Genomic DNA, 13,557 nt, shown 5'->3' with positions numbered 1-13,557 from the left:
AATTTATCCTTTCTCCATGCAGCAGGCGTCAGGCGAGTGAGTGTGGAAAGGCTTCTCCTGTTTGAAAGCGAAACGATGAGGTCGATAATTGATGATAAGCATCGAGTGGTTATTAATATCACAAGACAAACTTATTGGAGAAATGCAGGTTGGGAAGAAACACTCAACGAATATATTAGCCAGCTATGTGAACATGGTGCACGGGGGGGGGGGGGGGGACAGGTGCGTTTAAAGCCTGATGATGCTTAGTTCCGATGTAATTTTACGAGAGTAATGTGATGAGCGGTTGTGTCATCCATCAGTCTGTGCTGGTCATTGGCGCCCTGCTATAGCGTGATTAGCGGGCGAGATGACCGCCGCGCTCGTCCGGACCGGATGACCGGAAGGTGCAAATGGGGCTTTGGCGGAAGGAAGCCGGGAAATGTGCGCAATTTAGCGTACGCAGCAAAGTGGAGCTATTAGAAGCGTAATTTACCATTTATGCATATTTTTATAACATCGTTATGAGGTGCATAACCTTGTACATATAGGGTGGTTTCTTATGGGTGGGTCGGAAATAAAGCAAACTTTTACGACACGTTGAGCAGTAGCAGGAGAAGCTCGTGATGTAGACATTTGTTTGGCAAAGCATGATTGTGCCGTTTTGATGACGTTTATTGTCTGTGGCTCGACCATTTGACATTTCTTAAGACCAGCTTAAAGATAAGACGCGACTCTGAAATTGGCCCAATTATTTCGTGCCCTACGGAGCGTTTAAATTACTTTTCGCTACATTGCTATCCCGTTTTTTATTTTTTTTTGCTAAGCCTTCTGCTCCATCACCAGCCCCTCGTTCGCGTACCCCTGCCCACCGTCCTGGCGCTGTTTTTCCCGCTCCCTTTCCCGCGCCTCGATCGACCACGGCTGCAGCTCCCCGGACACCCCGAACCAGTAGGTGACGCAACCGATCAGATAGATCCCGGCGGCAATGTAGAACACGGTGCGCCACTCGTTCTCGCTCCCGCTCGCCGTCAGCTGCCCGGACACGATCGGTGTGAGGATGCCGGCCACCGTCGAGAAGGTGTTGGAAATTCCCATCAGCACGCCGGCACTTTTCGGCGACAGGTCGAGATGGTTGACGGCGAACCCGCACCAGGCGAATGCACCGCACCCGACCGCGATCGTGATGCAGGTGAGGGTGGGGGCCGGGCGCAGGATGTAGGCACCGACCAGCATGAACACGGTTTGGGCGAGGAAAGCGCCACAGTTGAAGTACCGGCGGACCTGGGTTGTCGTGAGCCAGCGCCGGATCTGGCAGAGATCGGCCAGATAGCCGGCAACGCTCAGCAGCAGCCCCATCACGAGGTACGGTAGTGCGGAAAGGAATCCGGCCGCCTGCAGCTCAAAGTGCATCGTGTCTGGGAGGGGAATGAAAGTAGTGTAAGGTTATGACAAGCAGGAGAAGAGCAAAATAATCGACACCCCACGAGCGAGCACTCACCTCGCAGGAATGTAGGCAGCTGGGTGAGCAGTGTGTAGAATCCCCAATTTTCCGAAAAGCTCGACACGATCAGCGCCCAGACGGCTTTGGATGTGAGGATGCCGCGCCAGGGATGCTGAACTTTCTCTCCCCCAGCGGCGGAACGCTGCAGCGTGGCCAGTATGAACTCTTTCTCCTTGGTGGTAATGTAGGGATCGGATTCGGGTGACTTTTTAACGATCAGCATCCAAGCGACGAACCACAGGCAGCCGAAGGCACCGAGTATGTAGAACACCCACTCCCAGCCGAGCGTGTCGGCGAGCACACCGCTCAGCAGCATGGATGCGACGGTGCCGGTAAACACGCCCGAGAATGCGATCGTTGCCATGCGCGATCGTTCGCTCGGCGGTGCCCAGTTGGACCAGATGGCGTGTATGCAGGGGAAGGTTACACCCTCGAAGAAGCCTTCGGTGGCACGCACGGCGATCAGCCAACCGAAGCCGGCGTGTGCGGCGAGCGGTGTGAGCAGTGTGAGACCGGCCGTAACACCAACTCCAACGCCAAAGACCTAATGTGATGTCGAGGACATTATTTTTGGATGTATCTTTGGAGATATATTGGTAAAGTAGCTTACATAGTTCCCACCGAGTGCGTTGGAGATGTAACCACCGATAAGCTGCGTAAAGATGTAGCCATAGAAGAAGGAGCTCAGAATGTATCCTTTCGTGGTGGAGTCCCAGTCAAACTCTTGCTCCTGCAAACAGTGATGATCTTAGTACTTCCGAAGCACACTTGGCAGCTCCTCGCTCTACTCACGTATCCGATCGTTCCATTCGGGTACTGTACGGTCCGGTTCTCCGTCATTGCCACTATCGCAACGCTCAAGTTAACCCGCAGCGAGTACACATTGAAGAATCCAAAGAATGCCAAAAACACCAGCACGTAACGTCGCCGTCTCCAAAACATCCACATAGGCGCATTGATCCCATCGCTTCCATACGCCAGGCACAAGATCGATTAGATTATTGCTTTGTTTTGAGGAGCTACAAACTTACCTTAGCTTGCTACTCTCTGTAGCATCCATTCTACAGCTCGTCTAGACGTTCCTCTCGCCGGGAAAACGGGTAAGATGCTTGTGTACCGTCCAATGGAACAGCACGGAATGTAGCTGGCGCAAAGCCCAAAGCATCAGTGAGTGCGCAATCAGATGGAAAGATTGTTTGCAAATAGGTATTAGCGTGCCACAATCAGCTACTTAACCCCCTCACATCGTCTCGTTACGATGACATTGCACTGACGTCTGGCACATCTCGGAGCATTACCTGGCCAGTGCGAGGGAAGATAGAGTTTCGTGCTGATAATACGCATATTGAGTGGTCGTTATCGTGAGAGGTTTGCATGTGAGAAAGTGTCCGGTACATCGTTAGCACTGGAATGGAATTGTGACTTTCCTATAAATAGGCCTGTTTCATCAAGGGTTAACAGCAGGAGCGCCATCTAATCACGATGTGAGAACAGATAAATTGGGGAATTCAATACCTGTTGGTCGGACAAAACTTTCTTGATAGGTGATAATGGACAATCAAAGATTATTTGCTTCGTTTTGCCGGTGAAAATTGATGATAATAAACGTGTACTGCTGGGAAGTTGCGCACTGCACCGATAATTTTTCTCAATTGATAGCCCACAAGCTTGAAAAGATTACGCAAACAGTGTGTGTGTGTGTATGTGTGCTACCGAAGACGAAAACGGAAGGAGACGGTAAGACTAACAGCTCGCTCTGAGGGTGACGAGTTGCCTGCCTTATTAACATGCGACCATCGCATCGTAACCGGAAAAACTCACCCCAACAACTTCATTAACGTGTCAAGGAAGCAGCGAAGATCGGCGCAGAACTTGGCCACTGCCTGCTCGGGTTAGTTTGCTACGCTGAATGTTTAAACCCCATTTATGGGCATGATTAGTTAATCCAAGCGCAAATTCAACCCTCTTTGCGGGTTGTCTCGTGGTGCTACCGTGTGAGCTTTTATAGGAGGTATACCAAATACCCGTCCAGTTGATTGGAACGAAGGCACATACCCTTCTTGATGTGTGCACCAACCGACACAGGTAGTACATGGACCCCCCGAGTCCGTCTGTCAAGTGAAAAACAAACTCCAAGCTGTCATTAATGGGTAGGTTTAAATAAAACAAGCACCGCCGTCAATGAAACTTGTCAACGGCAGTGCGTAACCGAGACCCCGCGGGAGAGTTGACGAGGATATCGAGGCATCACAACGAGAGGAGTGAGCGGAAGAAGATGAGGAAGAAGAAAAAAACTACTCCCAATTCTATGCTGCAGGTGATGAATCTGTCAGCTTGTTGGTTTTACCTGCCTGGTGGAGCGTTTTTTTTTTGCTACTTCTCCCCCGTCCGACATGACGTGAACGCGATGTAACGCGAAAGCGGAACAAAAACATAAGCAAACACACGTGATCTTTAGCGTGATTAAACAGGTTCCCTAGTCCGGTTTGTAGCCCTGTGGGTTTGATCTGGTGGGTTGTTTCTTTTGCTCTCCGTATTTAATTTAATTTCACCTTCTGTCGCTGCGAACGGTCCAGTGCAGTGCAGCAAAGGTAAGAAAGTAAAAGTGTCGTCTGATTGCTGTTAAATGGACGATGGAGTGAAGTGAAGAGTGATAACAACGGTAGTGTAGAGTTAGAGTAGATGAACTTGAAGTGACTGTCGGTGTGTGAAGCTTTCTGAGGAGTATATGAGAAAGGTATTGAAATCTTGCGTTATAAATGTCATCAATAGAATAATTGAGCTCAATCAAGAAACACGCATCATTGATGACTGGTGAGATTTGTCCATCTATTTTAAGTAATGTAATTAGTGATTGTTGTAAATTCCAAATCATTTATAAAAAATTGTCAACAATGTGTAAATTACTGTCCAACCGTTCAATGGGAAGATGCATAGCCTAACAATACATTCAAAGATTGTTTGGTTTGATTCTTCCACCAAAATAGGCGAGTAGGCGTTATAGAGCTTAAGGCTGCTGATTCAATAAATGTTTTGTTTAGTATTTTACTATTAAATTATTAACAATGTTTAAATTAGTTTTTTTTCGCCAATTCTGAATTAAGTAACTTATCGATCAAAGTATTTTTAACCACTAACATCTTTAATTTCAACGTACTAAAGAATGTGGCTTTTAATTGTATGCATATCAGCAAAACTTCACATTGCATACCTTTAGGCGCAAAGGTTGTGCGAGAACACTTTTACCATCGTTGAGTGAAATAGCTGTATTTGAGAAGCCAATGAGGCCAATAGACGTTAATAAATGATAAAAAAGGTTTATTTATACCTGTCTCGTTGTACTCTCCATATCATACGCCAATTTAACTATGAAGTAGTTGGCGAAAAAAGTAAAACATTCTTTTCCGTTTCTTGAGTACCCAACCAATGGGTCTGATTCCTTTGCTTACATCATTTGTGGTAGTTGTACAAAAACGAAAAAAACATGTTTTTTACGTGATTGAGCAAATTGTTTGAGTTATTTTGTGTTGATTGTAATGAATGTAATGACTAACAACAATCGTTCTAAAAATGTATCTCAAGCACATCTAACATTACTAATGCTCCTAGGTGGATGCAACGTGTTAGATTTCTCATGTTTACTAGACGAACGGCACCTTTTTCATATCGTTTCAATGCAATTGACATCGGTTTTCCCCAGAGTCATGTACAGTTTGATGAGTTAATGCCCTACCGCACTCACAAACATTGCGCATTGAATGATCATGCTATATCAGGACAAACCTCCCCCAAAACGTATACCGAACTGATTGCAGATTGATTCGATTCCAGTTTAAACTCAATAAATAATGCAGTATCATAATGTATCGCAGCCATGCCGCCCCGTATGCTTCATTCACATCTGCTCATCCATTATTTGAATAGCAAAAGCTCTCCAGTCGTAAGGACCACCGAGTACACTCCCCCAAACACGACCAGATAGCAGTATCTGCGCAAGACATCACGGGTTGAGTTTAAATGCCTCCCACAGCTCACTGGCCCCAAGTTGCTACGCATACGCATACGCTTACCTTATAGCGGCTTATCAAAACAAAAACAAAGAAATTATTACCACAAACGGTTGTCAATTCCGGCGACCGGCTGATGAGGATGATGATGGGCAATAACAATGGGGAATCGTAAAGATAAATGTCTGCCGGTGGTGCTGCGCCATGTGCTTAGACGTTTACAGCCCCCTCCCCGAACCAGTGTGGCGTGATATAAGCTGTTGCTGTTGGTAGACGGCAAGGGATAACTGTAGCTCGATTTTTTTTGTCCATCACTGTTGTCCGCAGTGTAAACAAAATGTGGAATGTGATCTTTTACGTACCTCATCCGTAATGATATCGCTTAGAGGTCATCGCATTGTGGGTTGTGAGTAATATAAAATGCACCGTATGACTTTTCGCATTGCAATTTGCTCAACAAACTGCCTTTCTCACCTCCTAAATTACATTCATGAAGCAAATCGTGGGACGAACACAGTCAATGAGTGTCAAACGCGATAACACGTTGCGCGATCTGCCGCAAAGATCGTTACCGATTGCCAGCCTTCATCATCGTGTCCATTATGTTCACCTTCAAACAAAATTAGACAACCAATGGAACCAATTTTGGAAACGCAGCCAGACGGCTTGGAATCTGTGTAAACACTGCTCTCACTGTTTTTTGTGTGAGTTCTGTGGCTCGGAGTTGCTCGTGTGGAAATGAAACTGGCTCAAAAAGGTGGCTCCGCATACCACGGTTGCTAATAGTAACCGAGATGTGTTTGCCATGGGGCGTGAGGTATTAATTTTGAACGCTACTCGTTGCGTCTCGTCAATAATCGGGTACTCCCATGGCTCTTGGTCGTATCTTACAGTGCCGGACATTAGTTGTGTGCACAGTCACACACACACGGGGGAAGATTGGGAAGTATGCGAATTATGAGCGTGTGTGATACGGCTGTAATCTTCATCGCCCGTCGTCGTCGGCCTATGAAGAGAAGAAGGTCCTATCCAACGATCCTATTGCGACGAAGATATCTCCATTTACGACTGTCGTCCCATGAACATACTGTGCGAAGAAGCAGGGAGAAGCAGGAGCAATCTCAAGAGAGCAACTGATGAAACACGATAAGCCGAACCGCGTTCGGTTTCGAGAGGAGGGAACGGCAGGCAAACGTATGGCAAAACTGCTCCCGCAAAAGCACAACCGAAGCAGTTGTTCTGAAGTAGCTGGGGGAGATGGGCTGGGAGTGGGCGCTTCAATTTGATGATAATGACACCTACAATTCACCGATGCGAAACACGGCGCACAGCGCGTACCGAACCGGGGCCGAACCGTCCGATATAGTGCGCGAGGCCTCGCGGCTCAATCGCTCGGTGTGCGGTTCCATCGCCGTCAGTTGCTGGGACGTGGTCAACTGGAACGGGTGCGTTATTCTCAGACGTGCTCGAACGTACCGGACTGCCAAACCAACCCGATCGGGGAGCCCAGTGACCGGACAGCACCTCGTGTGGGGCAGGGTGTGCTTAATCCAACTTTCGCAAAACACTCACACACACATTGGAGGTGGGGTAAACCAGTTCTGCATTGACGTGTTGGTTCGTGTGTTTGTACCCCCATTTTTTGTGTTGGTTCGTTGTTTGTGATTGTTTCGTTCGCGAAGAAACTGGACCGTGTCCCGGACCGGGTTTGTGTGTGCATGTGTGCATGGTTACCAGTCCGTACCCGGAGGTGAACAGTTGGGGTCGTGTCCCGAGCGGCCACAGCTGGATGGAATTAGTGTGTTAGTGTAGTAAGCTGTAAAAGTATTTTCGCTTGTGATTAAACTCATTGAAGCAGAAGATCCCAACGATTGCTGTTACCAGTGTCCGAGTGGTGCGGAAAGCATAAATTACTTAGCAGACGGCAATCCTGAGGTGACAATAGACGTTCCCTCTGGTGACAATCTTAAGGACATCATGGAGACAAAGCCAGACAGTAAAGTCGAGTAAGTCCAATCCGCACGTTTTAAGACCATCTTCATCATGTCCCTTCGTTTTATTGTCCAAAGAAAGTGTCCAAAGACCTCCATTAGAGGGAAATAAAGCTCCAACGTACTCCGCTTACAGAGCTTAACGGGTCGCTTGGTAACTTGAAAGTGAAAGGAATGCTCCGCAACCGGGCCAGGAACCTGTTGGAATGCCAGATAAACGCATGCAAAGGCTTGGCGCTTTCAGCTAGCCAGCTTCCGCCATTCCATGTGGACTGGGAGATTTTGCCTAAGGTCGTTCGGTTTCTGCTTGCCCCTCCCACATCCTACACACATACGTGAACGGATACCGTTAGAAGGGGAACCACTTTCGATTTCATTCTATTCCCTCATCAATCCCAATTGATCGTTTTGTTGCCCTGCCTGATCGCTGCGCTGCTACGGGCCACGCGTCATGTTTTCAGTGGGTCAAGTTCAAGCTTTGAAGAGGATTACCTCGTTGCGTGGAGGTGAAGATGCACAGGGTCATCGCAAGCAGCCGCGCGCTGTCGCAACCATAGCAACCGCCGTGCGTTGCATCGTCCCGCGGTGAGATGGTTTGAAGGCCGACGCAATAAAAACGCGCTGTCGTTGCTGGGTTGCTGGGAATTAAAGGGCTTTTGAATGCAAGCGTAACGATAAAAAGGCAAGGTGGGAGAGCACTCTTGCAGGGTGGTGTGAGGCACGAAGAGGAAGGAAAACGTGCCTGGAAGAAAATTGCTGCTGATTGAGTTAGCTAATGTTGGTGGGTGTTTGCGCTTTCGCGGGCATCTGTTTGTGTGTTTGTCAATTAATTTGTGTACGGTTGGTATGGGAGGTAGCTGGGTGATTGGGTCGCTAAGTGGGAAGTGATTTTGGGTAGTTAAACATTTGCTACATTGAGATGTTTCGGTTGATGTAGATGTAGATGGAGCGATGTTATCTTATGATTTGAACAATGGTTGCGTTGTTCAATGCTCCCACGGAATCGCTGGATGAATCTCAGTCGATTGTGAATTTATTCAAATAAATTAACAACAGGAATCAGTTTTATTTAGTTTTGTGTGCATTAATAAGTACTTTTTTTCAAATGAGCTTTATGTGCTTAATATCAAAATTATCTAAAATTATCAATCAAATACAAAAATGAGATTACTTATAATGTAATTATTTCCTAGATAATATGCTATAACTGGTAGACCCTTCTATCATATAAATAGCTTATCATAATTCAATGTTACTTCCGTTCCAGCGATAACATGCGCCCCTCTCCATCGAAACGAGATAGCGCGGGGATTGATACATTTAAACAGCTTAAAGCTTGTCAACAAACCAATCAACTTTATAAATTATGAGCAGCAGTTTCACTTGAATTGGCAATGAAAATTTCACTCCATTATAAGCGATAGGCAGTGTGTAAAGGCTTACCCGAGATTACTACCTGGCGCGTGGTATCTGTCCCGATAAGCTTATGTACAAGTGTAGTAGGAAACCTTTTATCAAATGTTTTCCTCCAAGTACTCCCTCCCGCATCGCTCGCATTTGATTTGTTGATAATACTTTTCAGATTATTTTTTTCAAAATTCCATTCTGCGTCATCTCAATCAATGTGGGTTGTCAATGTGACATGTGCCAGGGCCTCCTGATGGTGAGGCAGCCGTATGAGGATGGAGAGGGTAGGGTCGTGGGGGACATTTGCTTTCGCTTCAGTTGCACGATAAGTGCACCTTCATGCTGGGTAATGAGTTGCAAATAGATCGCAACTACACCGGGCTGCCATTTGGAGAGAAGTTTGCATTTTATGCACGCCATGGAGCAGTTTCACGGAGCAACAGGAGGAATGGCTCGGCTAGCAAAGAATGGGGTTGAATAATAAAACAAAATTCGATGCACAATTTGTATTCTTAAGATGTGTTTAGCAAACTGAAATGACCGGTTTGTCAGTTTGCAGGTAGTAAATTCCATTGAATTTCCATTGAATGCCATGGTTTTAAACTTTTGATAATGTAACGCTGTTAACAAAATATAAAAAAGGAATATAATTAAAAAAGAAGATAATTAAATTTTCTTGTAGATATAAAGTTTTATCTTGTTTTTGGAAAACTTAAACTTAAGTTTATTCTTCTTGTGTACTTATACAGATGTGTGTTATACAGATATTCATTGAAATGTTTCATTTAAATTCGAGATAACCGGCATAAAAACCATTACATCTCTATCTGTACGCTCAAATGATTTCAAATGTATCCTCTTAAAGCAAATCCGCAAAACAAACTTGACTCACCACCGCAAACGATGCTCACTTGCATTGAGATTTATGAGTGTGAAGTTCATCCATTGGTGCACTTCTATTTTTACTCAGTCCGGAATTCCTAGCTGAAGATGGTTATTCATCAACCCGTCAATCCTAAAACACTCCGACCATCCCGTACCCACCGATCATCATTTGCTTTTTATTGCTTTACTTTACTCTACCACAGCGATGGCATCGACGCTCCGTTGTGGATGTTTTGGAAGCGACGGCGCTACATTGTGGTGTTTATGGCGTTCCTGGGCTTCTTCAACGTCTACTCGCTGCGGGTCAACCTGAGCGTAGCCATCGTTGCGATGACGGAGAACCGGACCGTACACTACGAAAACGGCACCGTCGGATACGTAAGCATCATCCCGACGAAACCAAGCTGGAGGAGAAACTTTTCTTTATCGTCCTTTGCCGTAATGATTGCGCGCATGGTCTCGTCTCGTCGTCCTACGGCGTGCACGAGGCAAAGGACAAACAACGTGCGTGGTTGTCCCTTTTATCTAACCTTCAGTCCCCGTTTTGCAATTGCAGGAGCAATACTTTGATTGGAGCTCGAGTCTGCAAGGTTACGTGTTGAGTTCGTTCTTTTACGGCTACATCCTGACGCCCTTCCTGGGTGGCTTCATCTCGAACCGATTCGGGGGCAATTATGTAAGTATTTTTTATATGGCGCAAGCGTCTCAAGAAGTTTGTTTTTGTGTGGACAGCACGAAACTAATTAAAAACATTATACTGATTGCGGTGAACATTTTTCTACGACAGGTGTTTGGAGTTGGCATTGGTACGACTGCCGTCCTGACGCTGTTGACACCGCTGGCCGCCAAGGCGGGAGTGGCCGTCCTGCTGGCGGTGCGCATTGTGGAAGGCATCTTTGAGGGTGTGACCTTCCCGTGCATTCATGCCGTGTGGTCACGGTGGGCTCCACCGACCGAACGGTCCCGTATGGCGTCGATTGCGTTCGCCGGCAACTACGCGGGCACGGTCGTAGCGATGCCGATGAGCGGAATTCTCGCAAACGCCTGGGGCTGGGAGAGTGTGTTCTACGTGTTTGGTGTGATTGGATGCATCTGGTTCGTGGCATGGATGTTCTTCGTCAAGACATCGCCCGAGGTGGACAAGTGGATCAGCCAGCGGGAGAAGGAGTTCATACTGGAGTCGCTGGGACGTACCGAGGGCGAACAACAGAAGATCAAGCATCCGTGGAAGGGCATCCTGACGTCGGTGGCCGTATGGGCATTGGTTGTGTCGCACTTCTCGGAGAACTGGGGCTTTTACACGCTGCTCACCCAGCTGCCAACGTTTTTGAAAGGTAGGAATCCAGTGTTATCGACTAGGATTTGCGATGGATTAAGAACTCTTATTCTATATATTCCAGATGCCATGCACTTTGAGCTGGAGAAGACGGGCTTCGTCTCGGCCGTACCGTATCTGGTGATGGGCATCCTCCTGTTCGTGTCCGGTTACCTTGCCGATTGGTGTCAGGTGAAGGGCTACCTCACCACTACGCAAGTCCGTCGCTACTTCAACTGTGGCGCCTTCCTAGCCCAAACGGTGTTCATGATCGTGGGTGCGTTCATCCTCGAGCCGGGGCCAACGATCACCTGCATTACCATTGCCGTTGGGTTGGGTGCATTTGCGTGGTCCGGATTTGCGGTGAACCATCTCGATCTGTCCCCGAAGAGTGCGGGCGTACTGATGGGCATCTCGAACACGTTTGCAACGATCCCCGGTATCGTGAGTCCCATCATCACCGGCTACATTACGTCGAACAAGAGCGACGAGGAGTGGAAGACGGTATTCTACATCGCTGCCGGCATCTATCTGGTTGGGTGCGTTATCTACTGGTTCGGTGTTTCGGGTGAGCTGCAACCGTGGTCGATTGAGGCGCAGGAACGGCGGGAGCAGGAAAAGCAGCAACCGAAAGCGATTGAAAGCCTGGCGTACACGAACAAAGTGAGCATGGAGGATGAGATGTAGGAGAGGAGGGAGGAAGAAGCTGGGAGCTGTTTGCAAATCGGGAGCCAAGATGAACCATATTAGGATGTAATAGATGTACTCAAATGCGGCCGGTATCTGGCTGGAAACTCCACTGTTTGGGAAGGGCGTTGCAAATGGGCTTAAGTGTATGTGTCTAGGATGGTGCAGATCGATAACGAAGCACGTTTGCCGAGCAAAGCTTACCTGTGTTTTATGATGTATTTCAATAAAGTATAATAAATTGTTTATAATAAGAACCAACACCAGATACATCGATTTTTGGTATTTTACGTGCATGCTGAGAAACTTGTGGAGAAGCTTGTCTGCAATATTGCGAGCAAATTGTTGTATGCAGTATTGCTTGCATGCAATAAAAGTTTATTTTTAAGCAGGGATCGTCATATCATATTGAAAACGATTATATGTTATATGACTACAAATTATGTTTTTCTTTAAGAAAAAAAATGAATCGTAAGAGATAGTACACAAATAATGAAAAAATCTAAAAGTTTAAAATATGTGTTTTTTCGTTATCAGTAATTAGTTCTTTCGCTACCTGTGATTGATCGCTACCTGTGATGATTTTTTGTTGTAAGAGTTTGAAATTTAAAATTTTGAATCTCTTTTTACCAGAGTTTCCTGTATTCTATGCATAGTATGTATGAAACGAAATAATTTGGATACAGAGAGTTTTAAAAATGTATTCAGACAGCATTATTTATCGTTGTTCAATTTAATTGGCTACGATGTAAAAATTAAATTCAACAAAACAATAAATTTAAAATATATACCCTACAAGCATTTTATGTTAGGTCATTGGAGATTTAGCCATTATTGATTTATTATGTTTGTTTTATGACTTTTAGATTATATGATAGTTATAGCTTTGATTTGTGATCGTTCAATGCATGCCCCATTTTTAAGTAATTTTTGCCTTCCTTGTGTAAACTGGCACTACATATTTCATACTTTTTGGCAAAATTTGCATCCCATTGTAAAATAAAATCTTTGCTAATAATTAATAATAATGCCTTATTGATCCTGATGCTTGATTTAGTCATGTTGTTGTTGGGCTTCACCAATGTATCGATGAAATTAGTGTACTTCAGAACTCCAAGAAATGTCCTTCGGTCCCGCTAAATATAAATCTTTTTTTTTATTTAATTAAATAAATCATCTTTTCTTTCTTTCTTTCGCTTCAAAACCCGTTTTGGGCCAAAGCCTGCCTGTATTACTTGTGGGCTTGGCTTTCAGTGACTAATTGATTTCCCCCCATAGCAGGATACTCAGTTCTACGTATGGTGGCGCGGTTCATTTGGGGCTTGAACCCATGGCGGGCTTGTTTTTAAGTCGTACAAGTTGACCACTGTACCACGAGATTGCCTTAACAAATAATACCGAAGAATAGTCATTCATAAATCAAACTAGTATCACACACGTCCGCAAATAAACCAAACCATCATATTATGCATCACATTGCAAAGTTCATGTTTACCATCAAAGTTTGATCTTTATTGTGTTTTGCTGTCCCCCCACATTCTTCGCAATGACGAAAGGCTCCAAATAAACTACAAAACTTCATATTTATTACGCAACACACCGTGAAACATGAAGCAAACATCATCGGCGTCCCACACCGACCGAGGGGGCCCGGGAATCAAAACGCGCAACGGTGACCGTTGTAGTTCGATTGTTGTTTACCATCCCATTCCATTGCGATGAAGACGCAACGTGGTAAACAAACCGATCCATCCCGCACACCCATACGTCCCATACCTCCCC

The 13,557-nt window shown here is 45.8% G+C and overlaps 2 protein-coding genes across 2 annotated transcripts; one reads left to right on the top strand and one right to left on the bottom strand.

Annotated features, from left to right (window-relative positions):
• Positions 1 to 633: 633 nt before the first annotated feature.
• On the bottom strand, positions 634 to 3,098 carry LOC1277178 (sialin). Its single transcript, XM_316622.5, has 6 exons — positions 2,999 to 3,098; positions 2,515 to 2,781; positions 2,276 to 2,450; positions 2,094 to 2,213; positions 1,481 to 2,027; positions 634 to 1,397 (listed from the first exon to the last, which is right to left on the bottom strand). Exons 2-6 carry the CDS (start codon positions 2,541 to 2,543, stop codon positions 802 to 804), a joined length of 1,467 nt encoding a protein of 488 aa, XP_316622.5. The 5' UTR covers positions 2,544 to 2,781; positions 2,999 to 3,098; the 3' UTR covers positions 634 to 801.
• Positions 3,099 to 6,878: 3,780 nt separating this feature from the next.
• On the top strand, positions 6,879 to 12,036 carry LOC1277177 (sialin). Its single transcript, XM_316621.4, has 5 exons — positions 6,879 to 7,496; positions 9,977 to 10,151; positions 10,330 to 10,449; positions 10,561 to 11,107; positions 11,174 to 12,036. The coding sequence occupies exons 1-5, from the start codon at positions 7,468 to 7,470 to the stop codon at positions 11,773 to 11,775; spliced, it is 1,473 nt and encodes a 490-aa protein (XP_316621.3). The 5' UTR covers positions 6,879 to 7,467; the 3' UTR covers positions 11,776 to 12,036.
• Positions 12,037 to 13,557: the final 1,521 nt, after the last annotated feature.

Source organism: Anopheles gambiae, chromosome 2 (genome assembly GCF_943734735.2).
Source record: "Anopheles gambiae chromosome 2, idAnoGambNW_F1_1, whole genome shotgun sequence".
Classification (NCBI taxonomy): Eukaryota; Metazoa; Arthropoda; class Insecta; order Diptera; family Culicidae; genus Anopheles; species Anopheles gambiae.
Note: the sequence above shows the minus strand (reverse complement) of the source record. Positions and strands in the feature narration are given on the sequence as shown.